Raw genomic sequence first — 20,040 nt, 5'->3', positions numbered from 1 at the left:
AAATTTTACTTCTCAGATGAAGTTCCTGGTTGAGGATCTCTTTTTTTTTTTTGAAATAATCATTGTGTTGGCTGTTGAGATTTCCTCTTTCTTTCTTTCTTTGAGAATCTCAGAAAAAGAGTTAATGGATAATTACTCCTTTTCACTTTCGCACTTTGCTGCCAGTCGTGGTCAATCTCACAGAGCTCATCAGTGAGGGTCTCCATGGCTGAAAGGATGTGCTGTAGATCACTTGTATTCATAGATTCTAGAGGAGGCTCTTCATCTTTTTCTTTCCCTTCCTCTTTCCATTGGCTTAGTTCTTTAGTCAATTCTTCGAAGTCTTCATTGGAAAGCTGCTGTCCGTGGCTATCCCACTGTTCTGTTAAATCTTCAGCTGTAACCTGATCCAATCCTGCCTCTTGTGCCAGCCTGCTAAAGTCTTCAACAATGTTCTGCACTGGCTCTAATCCTGTGAAGTCATGCATAAATTAGGAACGTTTGCACCACACTCCATTCAAACAGTTCACTGACACTTCCTCCCAAGCTGCATTGATGTTATATTAATGCCCTTCAAAATGTCAAATGAGCACCACTAATCCTTAATAGTTTTGTCTGACCTGTCCAAAACTCACCATTTCCATGAAGGTTTGGCGGAGGTAATAGGCTTTAAATAGGCTATTACCCCCGGTCATTTGGTTGCAAAACTGAAGTGGTGTTTGGTGGCATGTAAACAACATTGATGCCCAAAGATGTTTGGTATTGTCCAAGAGAAGAACAGCCTTTGCTGGTAACTCATTCTCTTGACAAAAATAGATCACAGTAGGGCAAAAATAGTTTGTGTACCAATCCAAGAAGATTTCTTGTGTCACCTAAGCCCTTCTGTTCCATTTCCAGTAGACTGGTAATGTGGCTTTGTTTAGGTTCTCGAGGCACATGGTGTCTCTGAATGGTATGCCAATGTTGGTTTTAGTTTTAAAGTGCCAGAGACATTTGCACCCAGCAGAAGCATTAGCCTGTCTTTTGCAGCCTTGAAACCTGGTACAGACTGCTCTTTGTGGGCAATGAAGGTTTATGATCGAAATTTCTTCCAATAAAGCCTGTCTTGTCAACATTAAAAATGAGGTCAGGAGGATAATTACCGTCCTGTACAATGGCTTGAAACTCTGCAGGAAATGCTGCAGCTGCCTCAGCACCTGCACTTGTCACCTCACCACCCAATTTTATACAGTGGCACTTATTTTGAGATTTAAATTGCATAAATCATCCCTTGCTACCTAAAAAAAAAAAAGTCTTGTCACCACCCTCTTTTTTCTTAAGACCTTCAAAAATTTACTTTCCCTTATCAGTAATAGCAGCTTGATTGAATGGAATGTTTTTTGTTTGTCATCCACCTACAATGACAATTTCTCCATTTTTTTTCTAAAAGTTTATTTCTGCTATAACTCACTTGCATCACACTTCCTGTCATAGCATATTGCATTGACTGTTTTATTTCATCTGCATTTTTCATTATGGTACTCACAATCGATGGAGCCAATTTCGTACTTCTACACACATTAGGACGTGTCTGCCCATCTTCCATTCTACAAATTGCCTCAGTCTTTTTTTCCAACATGATAGATCTATGTGACTTTTTAATGACATTTTCACATTCACTTGGCTTTACTGCACTTCTCTTAATGGACATGGTTGCTCTTATTTTATTAATGTAATCAACCATTTTTAATTAGAACTCACAAACAAATTGACACTAGAATAGTGGCCCAACAATAGTACACCGATAAGCGAACTGAGTGTTCCTCTCCTCTTATCTCCAGCCACCTCATCCCTGATTGGCTTAGATGGGATGGGGATAGCTCTCATGTCTGATCGACTGTGCTGTTTCTTTACATCGTATCTGGTATTTATAGTTGTGTATGTTTTTTTGAAATTTTTTATAGTTTTTTGATATTTTTGGCACTCTGGTTTCAAAACCATCGTTATTGTGAATTGTCACAAAAAACTATTATAAACTGAGGGCTACCTGTAGTATGTGTTTGTAAAATTTAGTTTTTAATTTTAAAACTAGATACCTTTCAATTGTTCTGGTTTAAGAGCTTAAAACTTTGTCAGATTTGCTCACAGCAACACACTAATTAATCTCTATCTTCTCTGAAAAGAAGGGAGTGAAAAGATAGGTTGCTTACAGTACATGCTTCCATCACATGTTGCAAGAGAAATGAAGCAGTCATGTACCTGATTAATTTGGTATAATAATTGTTTTTCTGCTACAAAAATTAAATAAACTTATGATAACATTTATTTGAATAATCTGGAAACCTGAGAACTTAGAATGGCCTTAAATGATTGAAGACCGCTGGAATAGTGACAGTTTTCTTTTGTCTGCTCTGGGAATATTATGATGCAGACATTTTTCATTAGCAAGATAGACATTCTAATTTTAAGTTTAGTTGTACCATTAATCATTTCCACTGCATTAGAAGGACAGTGTTACACAGCAACAACAGATCCTGGTCACTTCACTGTCTCTCTACCTATTTTTTTGCCAACCTTCATGTTGGGACTGTTTCACCATGCATAACTTGCAGATGTGAATCCTATATCAGCTAAATAGTGCCATTTAAGCAGTATGCTTATTACCTTTAAATGAAGCTTGTTGAATTTAGATTTTATATATGTTTAATTCATGCTGCTGGCATTATTATTATTTTTATTTTTTATTTTTTTAATCATCATTTTAATTTATATTATTTATATATATATGTTTACTTCATGCTGCTGGCATTATTTTTTATTTTTTTAATCATCATTTTAATTTATTTTATTTATATATATCCTCCTAATAATGAAATTGGCACTTTTTTATTTTTTTCAGTATACATATTTAATTATTAATGTGAAATTATCTAAACAGCTTTAGCAAAAATAATAATTATTTAAAAGTTGCTAACTATTCATTTTTTATGTGCATTTGTTCACACCATGAAACGTAGCCTCATTAAAAAAAAAAAGATTATCAAATTATGATTTTGTGGATTTTATTGAGTTATAATATGCTATATTTTAAAGTTAAAACTGGTTTGACTTCAAATGTAAGCCAAGTATTATTTGATAGATTAGTTTTCTGAGGAAAGTGGAAACTTAAAAATTTGTTTTATATTATATGCATCAACTAATGAAAGCTGCCCTTTTTTTTTTTTTTTTCCAGATTATATAATCATATTGAAGTTGCTAGTAGATTACTAGCTGGTTGTGATTATGCTTTATTTAAGGTAAGCAAATAAATTTTTGAGCATAAAAATATATGTACCACCCTGCTAAAAGTATCTGGACTTGACTAGAAATCACTTGCATATGTCCATAACAGTTTTACAATTCACTATTAAGTAACCTATTTACATATACACTGGTGTTCAAAGAAAGTGCATCACCCCTTACAATTGTAATTGTCGTCCAAATAACATAAGTATATGGCAATATTCCTTACAGATTGCATCAGATAAGATTGACACGCGTGGGTGATGACATAATATTACATCAGCTGTATAAGCACACTCTGCAAGAGTTTCAGTCATTCCCTTGCTTGTGTCAGGATGGCGAGTTACGTGCAGTTGATACCATGAAGAAAGAGTGCTATTGTTGTTTTACATGAGGAAGGATGTTCTTCTCATCATATTGCTTATAGAGTGCCTTGCAATCAGTCGACAGTGAGTAGATTTCTTTTCAAACTCAAGAATACTGGTTCTGCTGATAGGAAAAAAAGGAACTGGAAGCAAATGAGTCTCTACGCCAAAACAGGACCGCATTTTGAAGCGCTTATGCCTTAAAAACCGTAAAGCTTCTTCGTCTGAACTGAAAAGAGAATGGGAAGAACATACAGGTGTGGTAGCAAGTGCAGTAATAGTCAGAAGACCCCTCTTCAAAAATAGACTTTTAGCCTGTCGTCCTAAGAAGAAGCCCCTCCTTACACAAAAAATGAAAAATGCCTGATTAATTTGGTTGAAGTCAGTCAGTTATTTTCTCAGACGAGTCGAAATTCAACCTGCATGGCCCTGATGGGAGACAAATGATTCACTGTAGACATTGTGAAGAATACCATCCAGACTGTATAGTGTCTGCAGTGAAATTCCCTACCAGCTAAATGATATGGGGGTGCATTTTGTATCGCAGAGTAGGTCACCTGCAGTTTATAAAAGGTTCCGTAAATGCCAATGGATACCTGGCTATATTGGAAGGCAAATTGCTGCCAACCATTAGAGACCATTTCAACCTGCCAAGTAACTGCATCTTTCAGGACGACTCTGTTCCTTGTCAGCGGGCAAAAAGTGTAACTAGGCACTTCTGTAGTTACTTTAGCTTCATTTCTGCATTAGAGGTTTGACAGTAATGTGTTTACATTTGTTACAGGTGGAAAAATGGTTGGAAGAACAGTCCATTACAACTGCTAGTTGGCCAGGTTCAGTTCAGATCTGAATCCTATAGCGAACTGTTGGCATCGTGTGGAATCTGCAGTTGCCAGAAAGAAACCAAAGATCCTTTGTGAACTTCAGGAAGCCATAATTAGTCTTTAGAACCACAAACTATCAGTTATCTTCAGAAATTGATCTTTTCAATGCTTCGACGTTGTGCTGGTGTTTTAATTAGGGCCAAAGGCAGTTCCACTAAATATTACTTTGTACCTGGTGAACTTTTCATTTTGTTTTCCATTTAAAATGATAAACTGAAGCAAATTGAGTGCTTCTGATAACATTTCAGCCATTAGGAAGGGTTAGGAATGTCGTGTTTACCAGAACTGTTTATAATGGTTGCAAATGCTCATTTTAGAATATTTTGAGAGCACCCGTCAAATATTACTTAGCTTTGCCTTAACATTAATAAATATCTTTTGTTTATATTTCTATTTGTGATGCTAGTCATTAATGTAACATACCATCGCGAAAAAGGGTTAGAAATGTGAAATTCCTAGGGGATGCACTTTCTTTGAACACCAGTGTATTATAGTTGCTGTTGTTTCAGCAACTATAATATACGTATAATGTATGGTTGTGGTGGACCCATTGTTCCAAATTTACCGGAAATGATGCTACCCAATTTCTGTGTGGGGATTCTTGAAGAGCATTGTGTGAGCTGAATCACTTATGGATATTGATCAGCTAATGTTCATTCATTCATTCATTCTCAGGACAATTAATAACAGAAGCTTTGGTTAATTCCTGGTTAATTTAAATTAAATTGAATATATGTTGTGAATTCCCAGTAGCGTACCAGCCTTCCATTAAAGTTTATTTTGCCACTTGTCTGTCACTCATTTGGAGAAGTCTGGATTTGACTCTATCAATAACTGGAGAAATTTCTAGTCCTCTTCATTCAAGACCATAGTTAACTGATCTCATGGACCAATTTGTATCTTATATGAGTTATTTCAATCCACACAAGGTACAAATTGGCCTGTGCACTTAAACTGACACGATGCTTCTACAGATATGTAGACTTCTACAGACATGTAGAAGGCTGAGGGATGTTATCATAAAAATTAATTAATACCAATTGCAATTAATTTTTTGCATAATGTTTTACAATCCACAATGTGGATTGTAAAACATTATTAACGATGTTGATGAAGTCGTATCAATCTTACTGTTCAGGTTTGTAAATGATAGAGGTTGGCAGGGTGGTTAATGACAGGAATGAAGGAATACTTCTGCAGCAAGACCTAGATAGAGTAGGCTGCTGGGCTGAGAAGGGGTGATTGAAGTTTAGCATCGGTAAATTCAAGGTACTGCATATGGACAGTATTCCCAGAATAACATACCATTTAGGTGTTATCAAATTCAATGTGGTGTAGAATGAAAGACCTAGGAGTAATTTTACAGTCAAACATGAATTTCTGTGAGCAGCATTGAGAAGCTGCTAGACTAGCAGCCTCTCAATAAACAAACTGTCATCTCATGTGGTTCTGTCAATGATATATGAGAATTTTGGTAGCAGGGAAAGGAGGTGATATATCTCATTTATATAAGATAACATTTAGGCCACATCTTTAGTACTGCATACAGGTCTGGAAGCCTCATTTTAAGAAAAATGTGGATCTCATGGAATTGCTGCAAAGAAGAGCATCCAGATTAGTCAAGCACACAAAGGGATATTCTTACCACTTTATTGCAAATTGCACCGATTGTAAATTAGACACTTGTTTGACGTATTTAAGACTTTCAATGGGTTGAGTAACCTTACAGACGGTATTCTGACTTTCTTAGATAGTGCACACAAGGAAACATAAACTTAAATTGAAAATTTGCTTTCAGCCAGAGAATTATTGACTGTTGGAACAAGCTGTCAGCTAGTGTTGTAGAATTTAAGAAAGAATTGTACATATTATAAGATGGGATAGGCAAATGAGGTGGTGTGTTTTTTTTTTTTTTATGATGCTGTATAAGATTGCTTCCTTTCATCATTTGCCAGTACTACTACTAATAGAGGGGACAGACATTCTGTGTGTTATCAGACACACAATCTAAAACACTGATGGATCCAATATCTTTCTAATTTTAGAAGATTTAGGAGAAGTCCTGTTGGCCTGCCTCCTTAAAATCCACTCATGAACACCTTCTCGGTGGTAAGCCCTGTTACATCACTTTGGTGGCAAATGAGGTGGTGTGTTTTTTTTTTTTTTTATGATGCTGTATAAGATTGCTTCCTTTCATCATTTGCCAGTACTACTACTAATAGAGGGGACAGACATTCTGTGTGTTATCAGACACACAATCTAAAACACTGATGGATCCAATATCTTTCTAATTTTAGAAGATTTAGGAGAAGTCCTGTTGGCCTGCCTCCTTAAAATCCACTCATGAACACCTTCTCGGTGGTAAGCCCTGTTACATCACTTTGGTGGCAATGAACATGTAGAGTGGTTCTCTTCAAGATGGTCAGCATGAGGAGGAAAAGACTAAACCCTCCAGCACATGACAACACAGCAAAACAAATGGCCCTCAATCCTCAGCGGTTTCCACTCCCCTTACAGCAGCGAGAGGATCAGAGTGGAAGCAGAGGGTGCTAAGGAATCCCTGGGTACGACCAGGCTGCCATGCATGAACTTGGCCTGTTACAGCATGAGATCGCTCATCAGTGAAGATAGGATATTAGAGCTGGAAAAGGAATTAGAAAATGTGAATTGGAATATCATCGGTTTGACTGAAAGAAGAAGAAATAAATCACTTGAGTTTATCAAGTGGAAATCTGCTGTATCCCAATGGAAACAGTGAAAAGAGTGAAGGTGGAGTTGGCTTTCTGGTCCATAAAGATATAAAAAACAACATTTTGGAATTGTTGAAGCAGTCTTGACACCAAGGGTGTCAAGACTGCTTCTCAGGATTTCTAAGAGGTACAAACTAAAGGTTATAATGATTTATGCACCAACATCAAGCCATGATGATGAAGAGGTTGAAGAAATGTACACCGAAATTGAGAGACTTCTAGATGAACAGAAAACTCACTACACCATTACTATGGGGGGACTGCAATGCCAAGGCAAGGTTGGAAAGAGACAAAATAGCACAGAAAGGAAAACTATAGGAAATTTTGGAATTGGTGAAAGAAATGAAACAGTTGAAAGACTTGTGGAATCTGCAGAATCTCAAGGAATGTCAGTAATGAACTCTTTTTTTTTTCAAAAAAAGTGTGAACAGAAAGTGGACATGGAAGAGCCCAAATGGATTAGCAACTAATGAAATAGACTTCATCCTCACTAACAGAATATATATTATGAGTGATGTTACAGTCCTGAACAACGTAAATGTTGGAAGTGATCCCAGAATAGTAAGATGCACACTTGATATAGATGTAAAAAAAGAAAGGGAAAAACTGACTTGAAATACGAAGGTCTTTAAATGACAGAAGAGGAGAAAAAGCAGTATGTACTGGAACTTAAGAACAAGTTTGAGCTTCAGTAGACCTTTCAGGATCAAGATACAAAGGGTACTAGGAAGGTTTTGCAATATGACGCAACAACGAATCAAGGAAGCTGCTTGTTGCTGCATGTTGAGACATGTTCATACGTGCATAGTAGCCGCCGCGCCAAGTCGATGGGCTCAGTTATTCATTAGTAGTGAGAGTGTAAAGTGCTTGCGATGGCATCGTGGTCACGAAATGAGATAAGGACAGTTTTGCGGTATAATTTCGTGCGTGGTTTAACCATAGGCCAGTGCTTAGAAGAAATGACTCTTGCACTAGATGATGATTGTCCACATCGTACAACGATATTCAGGTGGTATAGAGAATTCCAAAGGGGAAATTTCACTCTGGAGGATTCTGAGAGGCCGGGAAGGCCACGAACGTCAGTTACGGAGGAAAACGTTACTGCTGTGAGGAAAATGCTTGACGAAAACAGGCGAGTGTAGAGGATACTTTGGGCCTAAATGCACCAGCAATTTGTTCGATTCTGCAAGATCATTTGCATGTGAAGAAACTTTGTTCTCTCTGGGTGCCGCATCAACTGACTGAAGAGCAGATGACACGACGTGTGACTTGGTGCCGGGAGATGTTAAAAAAGTTTGATAAGGGACAATCTCGGTATGTGAACAACATCGTGACAGGTGACGAGACTTGGCTGTACTATTACGATCTGCCGACCAAGGCTCAAAACAAAGTTTGGGTCTTTGGTGATGACGACACACCTGTAATTGTCAGAAAATCCCGATCTGTAAAGAAGAAAATGATAGCTGTATTTTTCAAATCGAGTGGAATTGTGGAACGTGTCGTTTTGGACACGCAGAAGACAGTCACAGCTAAGTGGTATACTGAACAATGCCTGCCTAAAGTCATTGGATCTATGAAGAACCTGCGGCCAAAGTCAAGAATGGACACCTGGTACCTCCATCACGATAATGCTCCAGCTCACCGCGCCAAAGCCTGCACCGAATATTTGACCACGACAGCACTGAAACTTCTCGAGCACCCTCCCTACAGTCCAGACCTTGCTCCCTGCGACTTTGCACTGTTCCCGCATGTGAAAATGAAGCTAAAAGGGAGGCGGTTTTCCAGTGATGAGGACCTTCTACGGGCTTGGGACAAAGAGTGTGCTTTACTCCCTAGTGAAACTTGGCAGAATTGGTTTAAAGATTGGTTTCTGAGGATGGAGAGGTGTATTGAATGTAGAGGAAATTACTTTGAAAAAATTAAATAAACAAAGCTGTATTGCAAAACTTTCCTTGTACTCTTTGTATTTACGAGGAATTGACGAGGTACCCGAGTGATGCAATGATGGCAAAACAGTTATGAAGTATAACTCCATAATATGAGAGATGCCTGATGGTGTATGATGTATTTAGACTATAAAGCGTTTAGGGCGTAAGCCTCAAGTTATGGAAAAGTCTAGACTGTGTGTAAGTATAGTGCGAAAGCATCAATAATACATAGCCAAATCGTTGTGAAGGTATTCACAATATGAGCTATAACTTAAAACGATGTTGCTTTGCTAATATTCTGTTCATTCAGATTTGGCTATGTATTATTGATGCTTTTGCACTATACTTATACATAGTCTAGACTTTTCCATAGCTTGAGGCTTATGCCCTAAATGCTTTATAATCTAAATACATCATACACCATCAGGCATCTCTCATATTGTGGAGTTATACTTCATGACTGTTTTGCCATCATTGCCTCACTCGGGTACCTACCCACCCACCGAAGAAGGGCCAAATAGCCCTGAAACGGTGCTGTCTGGGTGGTGGTGGTATTCATCCGAGAATAAATAACTTTAGTCTTCTCCTCAGATGAAGCATTACTTATTCGAAGTAGTGCAATATCATGGCAACTCGTTGTGAAGGTATTCACAATATGAGCTATAACTTAAAACGATGTTGCTTTGCTAATATTCTGTTCATTCAGATTTGGCTATGTATTATTGATGCTTTTGCACTATACTTATACATAGTCTAGACTTTTCCATAGCTTGAGGCTTATGCCCTAAACGCTTTATAGTCTAAATAATGGATGTGTTTGATCTTGTGGTCATTAATATCCCAAAGCTTCTTTGTAATACTGCTTCTCTAGTAGTTTGCACTTTAGCAGAAAGTTCAATGGTGCTGCTACTTCCTGAACATTCAGCATGTGTCCTTTTTCAACTTAGCTAATGCTTCTGTTTCTTTTGACATTTCTTCTGGATGCAACTTTTTAAGATGATTCATCATAATTTTACTTGTAAACATTTTGACTGTTTTACCACCCCTTGATATGGTGGTATCACATAAATTACATATTACATATGCAAACAGTTTTTTCCTTTGGATTTATCCTAAAATACTTCCGTGCAATATTTGGTGCCATAAAGGTGACATGAATTAAACCTTAATAAAATTTAATCTGAAAAAATAAGAGGATTAGAAACACATTATGGATTAATAAGGTGTACAAACAAGAACTGAATACAACATGGGGTGAAGGTAAAGAAGCCAATGCGAGAACCACAGCAAAATGTGGAAAACTTACCCGACATACTGCTTTGCTGCTACCACCCCTTCGTGCTGCATGCTTGGTAAACAGGCAATGCGTGCTGTTGATCTGGAACAGAAGCCGATAACGATATATTGATCGACACATAGGCATGACAGATGATGTATGATTAGTGCTTGAATGTCACAGCCGATAACACCATAGCATTGAGTGATGTTATGATATGTATGAAAAATAAATAAAAATATATATGAAAGTATTCGTGTTGTCTTTTGTTCTCCTATTGGCTTTCATTCCAAATTTCCAGCATTCCCCTCTTAGATGACTTTTTCAAGTCCCAAGTTTGACAAAAATAACCATCAATATGTATTCTAATGCCATTATTAATGCTGCAAATAACAAAATACCACTTCAATTTGCCTATAAAATCATTAAATGCATTGGTGTTCAGTAGAATTGTCAATGCCCCCAGCACTGACAAAAATTTAAGTCCAGAATGGTAGCAACGTAAAAGTGGTAATAAATGGACACTGCTCTACGTGGACTAATGTTATTAGCGGAATCCCCCAGGGTTAGGTGCTGGGCCCATTGTTGTTTTGTGTATATATCAATGAAGATATATTAGGCTTAATGTCCAAGTTTGCAGATGATACAAAAGTTGGCAGGGCTGTTAATGACAGTAAAGACAGTATGCTACTACAACAGGATCTAGAAAAGTTAGGCAGATGGGCTGAGAAGTGGCAACTGAAGTTTAACATTGACAAATGCAAAGTACTCCATATGGGTAGCAGTAACCCAAGAGAAATATACCAACTGTGTGGTACTACACTCAGGGAGATGGAGAATGAAAAAGATCTGGGAGTAATTGTGCAGTCAGATATGAAGTTCTCTGAGCAGTGCAGATGGGCTGCCAGAGCAGGTCATGCAGTTTTGTCAATGATATATAGGAATTTTGCTAGCAGAGATAAGGAGGTGATTATCCCTTTGTATAATGCAATGGTCAGGCCATACCTTGAGTGCTGTATATAGGTCTGCAGGCTTCATTTTAGGTAGGATGTAGAGTTGCTAGAACAAGTACAGAGAAGGGCAAAATGATTGGTGAGAGGAACAAAGGAGTGCACTTACGAAGAAAGGTTTAAGTTCTGCAAGTTGCAGCATCTGTAGACTAGGCACCAGCGAGGTGACCTGATCAAGCTGTATAAGGCCTTGAATGGTTTGAGCAGGCTCAATGCTGATGGGATACTTCCACTTGCTTAGATTAATAACCTGAGGGGGGCATAGATTCAAATTGAGGAAAGACAGTTGTAGAACAGATGTGTGGAAGTTTGCATTAAGTCAGGAGGTAGTTGATTGCTGGAACAGACTTCCATCTGTTGTGGAAGTTGATAGCTTAAATAAATTTAAGGCTGAAGTAGACAAACATTTGGAGTGACCGGATGGGTGAAATGCGTAGAGTGTTTTTGGCTGATGCTGTATAAGCTTACTTTCTTGCATCATATGCCTCAACTAATGCTAAATGAGAAAAAATCATAAATCAAAGAAAAATCATAATTAGAAAAGATTAGCTAAGTGGTTATGTTGAAGTCAGAATTAAAATTTGTGAAAAAGAGTTAGGAAAAGTTTCATGAGGTTTCATTTGTTTTTCAGTTAGGTATTCTATTGATATTAGTTTTGTTATTCATTTGTTATTGAGTTTGGATATTACAGCCATACCACGTTGTAGAGCAGCTTTCCCTAACCGGTGTCCGTCACAAAATGATAGATGTACCACTAACTTTGCTGAAGCTGTATACGTATTATGATTAGAAATTGACAACTGAGAACTTTTACCTATTGCAAGAAATTAACTGTACATTATTTACTCCTGATTATAGTTTTTATGTTTGTAATGCTGCTCATTGTTATATTTCACAATACGGCATTTTTACTGAAACACGATGCTGTACGTGGGACAGTAAATTATTTTCGACTGAGTATCCAACACTTGCTTTCTAAAGTTATTTGTGTGTTTGCCCTTTCAATGTTTTTGTGCCACAAAAAATCAAACCAAAGTCCTTCCAATATTTCTTGTTTTGTCACTGTGCTGACTGAAATAAGATCACCTGTTAAAGTTAGATACATACGTGATGTTCCTTAAAAGTGTAAGGATTAGCAAAACATCCCCCATATTTTATTGGCTTGTTTTGATATTTGTCCATTTGACCGTGCTACTTCACCTTTATTACTTTGTTCCTGTGCCGATGCACCCACCCTTTGTTATAAGACTATTTTAAAGTGATAATGTGCCCCTTCCTCTGTTCGAAGAGTATTGGTCCCATGTCTGTTACTTTCAGTTTTCTCACAGCCGTGCCCTGAAATAGTCAGAAAACTGAGCGTGAGCCAAAACATTGTTGATTTTACTATTTTATTTTTTTTAACAACAGACAAGTTCCTCGTAAGGAGTATTTTGTCTACGAGTGCAAGTACTGAAAGTGATGAGCCCGAAAAAAAAGAAACAAAAATTAGTGTGCAGACAGTATAATGATAATTATTTGTCTTTTGGTTTTTTCTGGTGTGGTGATAAAACATGCCCAATCCCGAAGTGTCTCATGTGCGAAGAAAAACTCAGCAGTGCTGTTATGGTTCCCGTAGCAGTGCTGAGGTATCAATTATTTTTGATGGTTGTTGCAACAAAACAAAAAACAGGTAATGTTCGTGACTTTGTCGGTACATGTTTCGGAAAAGTACAGCAAACTAGCTATAAAGTAGCCACACAAAATAGCCAAAACTTTGTTAATGCCAGCTTGTAAGGAGAAGATGAAAATAGTCCTGGGCCCAGAAGCTGCCAATGAAATTTCAAAAATTCCACTCTCAGCTGACACAATTAGTCACCAAGTCAGTGACATGGAAGACATTATGAGGGAGAAAATCAACAACAGTCAGAAGTTCTCACTTCAGATCGAGTCCACAGATGTTAGCAGTCATGTTCAACTTCTTCCCAACATTTGGTTCATCAATGGAGATGTAATTGCAACAAATTTCTTTTGTTGCAAAGTACTACCCAAACAAGCCACCAGTGAAGAAATATTTCCTGTTACTAATGAATATATACTCCAAAATTAATTAAATTGGAAGGATTGTGTCAATGTTTGCACATATGGAGCTGCTTCCATGACAAGTCGAGTTTAAAGGCTTTGTTGTGAAAGTGTGTGAAGTGAATCCTAACATACGATGCGACCATTGTTTTATTCACTGTGAAGCCATTGTTGCCAAGTCTTTGCTGTCTGCTCTGAAAGTTGTGATGGATGACGTAATAAAAGTTGTTAACTTCATCAAATTGTGGACCCTCACATCCTAGCTTTTTTCCGTTTTGTGTCAGGAAATGGGATCCGAACACACCACACTCCTGCTACATACAGATGTGTGGTGGTTGTCACGTGGTAAAGTGTTAACTTGCCTATTTGAACTTAAGAAGGAGGTACAGACATTTTTAACAGTTGAGGGACATGAGTATGCAGAGTTATTTGCAGATGATGAATGGGTGATTAAGTTGGCATATCTTTCTGATATTTTCATTTACTTGAATGAGTTGAACCGAAAAATGCAAGGAAAGGATGAAAATCTTTTTACGAATATCAATAAGATTCAAGGCTTTCAGAATAAGCTGGATTTGTGGATACAATCTGTTGTAAATGGGTCATTTGAGATGTTCCCAACTGTATGGCTGTATTGATGTTCCCAACTGTATGTTCTTTAATGAAGCCCATCACCACTTTATTACCAATAAAGTTGCTGCTGGTAATAAAGTGGTGATGGACTTCATTAAAGAACATTTAGATAACTTGCAGCAGAAGTTCAAGTATTATTTTGGAGACAGCACTGAAGATTTCAACTAGATTCTTGATCCATTTGTTGCCGATGCAAAATCTCTTCCAATGAATGTACAAAAGGAACTAACAGATCTGAAGGTGAACAGAACATTGCGATTAAAACATTGCAAAGTGCAGTTGGACACATTTTGGTTGTCAATAAGAAAAGAATACCCAGGTAGCTCCGAGATGGCAATTAATGTGTTATTAAAATTTTTGACTACATATTTGTGTGAATTGGGCTTTTCGACCTTGACTGAAATTAAAACATCAAAGAGGGAGAGACTCAGATCCATTGATGAAGACATGAGGTGCGCATTGTCAACGATTACGCTATGCATCAGCCATCTGTGTTCATCAAAGCAGGCACAAGTATCACATTGAAGGTATGCATAGTTATTTGGTTTAATACTAATAGATTTTTTTTTCTTTGCTTTGCTTTTGTACAGTGATTTAGGGTTCATAAAATGTTAATATATGCATGAGCCAATTTCTGTAGGATTGTTGGAACAATAATTGATTCTCTTGTGACTTATAGTATATTTATATTAACATTGCTGAAAACTGCTTTTTTGGGGGATTAACTTTTTGCTGTGCCGTGTTGTGTCATGGATAACTTAAGGTGTGCTGCGAAGAGAAAAAGGTTGCAGAATGCTGTTGTAGAGAACATATGATGATTGAGGTATATGAAGTATGGTGTGATAATTTTATCTATGTATGCTAAACATGTGGTGAAACATACCCTTACTCCTTGAAAATACATGGCTCTTAGGCAATGTCCCCTCTGTGTCACTTGAGATTCCATCAACTCAGAGTTGATAGATTAGTAGCAGTTAAATTATTACTAGTTAATTCGGAGAGTATGGCACATCAGTAGGTTCAGTCTGGCATACTAACATTAAGTCTATAAAATTGTTTTAAGCTCTGCCTATCATTGCCTCAAAAGGCACAACCACATGATATTGCCATGAAAAAAAGTGGATTTGGCTGCCTCAAGTTCTTTAAGTGCAATGGTGGTGGTGGTATTGTACTTAGTGATAAGGATTATCTACCGCATAGTATTTCCTACACTAGAGGCTTTATTATTTCACTCTAAAGTATACCTTTAAGGCTACCTGTGTTAATTTGCATCAGAAGGAAGCTGCAAGATTGAAAGGATCCAGATATTTTTGTATTTGCCTATGTTATTTGGAGAGAGACAAATAAGACCTTGAAAAAGATGTAATAATAACATGCTGTGTAATAATAATATGCTGTATAAATGGGTAATTGCAAAATTAAAACTAGCATAGCTGTAAACTCTCTGAGTTTACAAAGAATTCATCTTTTTTATCTATTTAGTCCCATCTTCATCTCACTCTATTAACGTGGTTTCCTGTTTCCACCCACCACCCTTTTCTCAGAAAAATAGTACAACTATGTTAAAAATATAAATATATTTTTTAAAAAATTCAAAATTCGTTTCTTATTTTCTTTAATGGATATAGCTGTAATAAATACCTGAGAAATAGTTTTCTGTAATTGTTCAAGTAGCTATTTAATAAAAAAAAAAAAAAAAAAAAAAAAAAAAGGTTGAAAAAAAAAGGCAAACTTTATTCTGCATATTTTTCATTTCCAGTGCAATGCATACAATACAACCATTACTAAATTTCAAAAGTAACAAAGATTAATAAAAACTTAAAGTTTGTAAAAACTAACATTGTTAAAGATTTATTTCCAAAGAAAATAAATGTACAGGACTGCAACTCTTAACTTGTTGAATGACTTGATGAATAAATTAGTTTGGTCGTTAGCTTTCTATTGTGAATTCTTAAGACCAAAGCATGTTTCCTTATGGAAGTCAAAAGTCTGAACACAATTCATAGATAGCAAGTTGCCAAATGTTTTCAGAAATGTAAAAGTTAAATATTATTCAACTTTAACTTGAATATAATTATATTTGGAGAACCAGTGTTATCTAGTAGTGCTGTTTTTAATGAACAAATTTTTGAACGAAATTGAAAAATTGAATTGAACAGATTTCATGGGAAAAAAATAAAACAGTTTCCAGTACTTCTCAATATCATCAAAGCTAAAGAATTATTTTGCAGGATCAGTGAGGAGCTATTATGAAAGAAGAAAGAATTGGTGTACAGTGGTCCTTAGTTGAGGAACTGACAAGTGAACAAGATAGCCTGAAATATAGAAAATTATATCAAATTATGCTTGGAATTTTAACATTTCCTCATAGCAATGCTGAATGTGAGAGAATGTTCATCTGGGTGGGAAAAAGAAAAGGGGGGAAAAATTCAGATCTCTTTCTAGTGAAGCTTTGGAAATGCTCTTGACAGCCAAGTCCAAATTGCAGTGCCCATTGTTATAAACAAAACTTTGATTCAACATTTCTGAAGAGGGTAAAGTCTGCAGTAGTATCATTCTTGAAGCAGTCATAATCAGTTGACATTTAACAACAATCCAAACAGACAAAGAAATTCTAGTTGCATTAATGTTTGAAAGTGTTTGCTTGTTTTGGCCAAAAAATATTTTTCTCCTGCTTTCAGTTACCCATCCTTCAGTTTTTGAAAGTTAAAAGTTGGTAGTTATGAACTAGATAGGAGAAGCAGTACTCTCACTGTAGTCAGTCTTTAGACATATATCACAGTGAATGAAAAGTTTCCATTTTTACCTTTTAGCATTCCAAAACCAGTGTAGCTTAAACTGTTATGGTAGTTGAGCTGTTTCAGGTAGCATAGTGGATATCTCTCTCTCTCTCTCACACACACAAACAGCACAGAAGTAGTTTGAATTTGATTATTTTTCATCTAGCAAAAACCTTCTTAGTTCCTGATCATTGAATACACATTACAAACACAATTTACTGATATCATTACCTAAACACATACTAATCAACCAAACAAAAATGCAGCTAAATTGAACATGCATTTTTTGTAGCAGTTTGTCAGTTTGATTGTGTGTAATGTGTAATATTGACCACCTATATTACTCCATGAGGACAGCTATCTCTCTTTACTTAACTTCAGCAATAGAGGAAGTAAATTGCTGAGAAATGTTTTTATTTTATTTAATCGTGCTGCTTTTTTTATTCCATTTAACTTTTCTTCATTCTTGGCTGCCTCTTTGACTTTAATAAACTGTGTTTATTATTCTGTTGAAGAGTTTGTTCTTCACTTAATGTTTTATTAGTTGACTACCTGCCATGACAATTGCAGATTGTAAGATTATATATATTTATAATTTTATTGCAGCTAATCCAAATAGTGACCATATGTATTGCAATTTCTATGTAATTTAATACCACATGATGAAATTTAATATCTCATGATCAGCTGTCAAATATCAAATGAACATAAATTTTGTTATGTCATCTGTGTGATACTCAGTTGTCATTAAATTGTAATTCAAACTCTTATCAGGTTGTTTTTATGTCATGCCTTTAATTTTTGAACTAATCAAACATTTATTATTTTTTAACACAATAATTCTTTCTAAAAATAATTTGCATTTTAGCACAATATTAAGCCCATGTGGGAAGATGAACAGAACAAAAGGGGTGGAAGATGGCTAATAAATATCTCTAGGCCTCAGAGAGGGACAGATCTTGATAATTATTGGCTAGAAACTGTAAGTATATACATACTTTTTAAAAACTTTTTTAACAGTGCGTTATATCATTCCTGGATAAGATGGTCTTTGTTTTTATTACTCAGATTGCCAATTCATAACATGCTACACAATCCCATGTTCCCATTTCTCCATCCACATCATTGGCATGGAGTTCAGTGTTCATTCGGTTATAATGATGTATGTTCCTGTGACATTTCCTTTAAATCATAGATTTAAAGAAAATGTCACAGGAACATAAGATTGATACTATCACCTTGTGCTCCACCATGTCATGAAGAGGAAATAACACTGGTCAACATGTAAAATGTTACAAAAATGAAAATACCCAATTTTGACCAATTTCATGCTGCTGAACACGAAAATCACATTACGATTTGTCGATAATTCTAGTTTTCGAATTACAGTTGGGGTCCTACATTAGCAAGTTATTCTATATTATCAACTATGGCTCTGTGCAAAACGCATGGCAACACAGCAGTTTTGGTACCACCATCTCTTATCACTTGATCGACAACTGTCACCTCACTCTGCATCATGTGATAAGTTGTCTCCTCAAATGCGTCTTCAACTCTTTTGCAGTAATCCTTGAATACAGCTAGGTACAGGTGATTTGTTCTCAGTTAATTGTTCTCTCTGTGAGATGACTTTTTGTGCAGTATTTGTGTCGTGTAAGATTAATATGCCCCATAATTGTGTGAATAGTCCGGATGACTTCTGTTACTTATGTGGAGAAGCCAAATTAGTTTAAAGAAAGTGTCCCTTAACTCGAGCTATAAAAAAAGCCTACTTCTTATACTTTGGGCAACCAGGACAAGAACTGGGCGGGCTCCACACATATGCTGCACTACCTGTTCATCAAAACTCAACATTTAGGTGAATTGAAAGGGAATTTTTATGCATTTTGCAGTGCCCGTGATATGGAGGGAGCCAACAAATCACGTCACAGACTGTTACTTGCATTTGATCCTATTAAAAAAGGTATGACAATGAAGAAAAAGTGGACAGTGACGTACCCAAATATACAATCTGCAATTCGTCCTGTGCCTCACGGTGAGGTACTACCTATTCCTGAACTACCTGACCATTTTTCTGTACACTGATGAAATTTGATATTGTAAGCTTAAGCTTAATTTTTTTGGGGGAAAAAAAAATTTTTTTTTTTTTTGCGGGGGAACTTTCAACTTACCTAGGGGAGGTAAGGTCAAAAATTCAGGGAATCATGGGAAAAAATGGGATATATAAGGACTGGTTTAGTAGCGTTAAGTTAGTTATAGAGGGAGGAGTTATAGTGGTAGGAGTCGTAGAGGGAGGAGTTGTTCCGTAAGGGAAGGAGTTCCATGAGGGAAACAACGAGAATATTGTCGGATTACAGACGAGAGGATTTGCCGGTTAAGGGCATGAGTCGTTCAGAGTTAACAAGTTTGGAAGCAGTGAGTAAGTTAGTAATCGAGGAAAGTCGTGTTTGGGAATTGTAATTAGTTACGGTTATGCAACTAGTAGCTTCAAGTGTTAATAAAGTTAAAATAAGTGGGCAGTTAATAAGTATGTGCCGCTTCAAAGTGAGTTTGAAAGAGGAGAGTTTAATCTGATGTGGAAACCGTTAAAGAAAGTGCTAGAAGATAAAGGAACTGGTCCAAAAAGTCGGAGAATTGAAAATAATTGTAAGTACTGTTTCGTATTATTATTTCTAGTCAAGAGAATAATCGAAAAAGGGGAAGAAAGGCATTCTGAAATCCTAACTATGATATTTTGAACTAGCCTGAGGAATAACTGGATAAACAAATTGGATATTGTAAAGGAAATATTGTTTCAATTTAGTAACAAGATATGCTGAATGAACTTATTGTTTTGGTTTATCCCACCGAGGAATGTTTGTAAATATGGAGAGTTTCGTTGATCAGTTTTGTAAACCTTTAAGTCAATTTCTATAATTAAACATGTTAAACTTTTTAAGTGTGTTTATCAATTGCCTCACTCAATTCCTAGCTAAAAATGCAATTAAACCTGAAATCTTGTAGAAGCAGTCAGAGGCCCAAGGATAACTTGATAATTTCCATAAATAAAATTAAAGTAGGGTTTAGCTTAGTAGCCAAGGGTAAATAGTTAATAATAAAAACCAAAGAATTTATGC

General features: G+C 36.3%; 1 protein-coding gene across 2 annotated transcripts in view; it reads left to right on the top strand.

Moving 5' to 3' along the window:
• Positions 1–20,040, top strand: part of LOC150089720 (eukaryotic translation initiation factor 4E-1A-like) — a 145,419-nt gene that overhangs the window by 47,699 nt on the left and 77,680 nt on the right. For both annotated transcript variants that reach the window (XM_090368761.1, XM_090368760.1), the window contains exons 3-4: positions 3,191–3,254; positions 17,793–17,906. In XM_090368761.1, the coding sequence (XP_090224887.1) occupies positions 3,191–3,254; positions 17,793–17,906 (178 nt within the window). The remainder of the gene's footprint in view (positions 1–3,190; positions 3,255–17,792; positions 17,907–20,040) is intronic.

Source organism: Mastigoproctus giganteus, chromosome 2 (genome assembly GCF_048544385.1).
Source record: "Mastigoproctus giganteus isolate SK-2022 chromosome 2, ASM4854438v1, whole genome shotgun sequence".
NCBI lineage: Eukaryota > Metazoa > Arthropoda > Arachnida > Uropygi > Thelyphonidae > Mastigoproctus > Mastigoproctus giganteus.
Note: the sequence above shows the minus strand (reverse complement) of the source record. Positions and strands in the feature narration are given on the sequence as shown.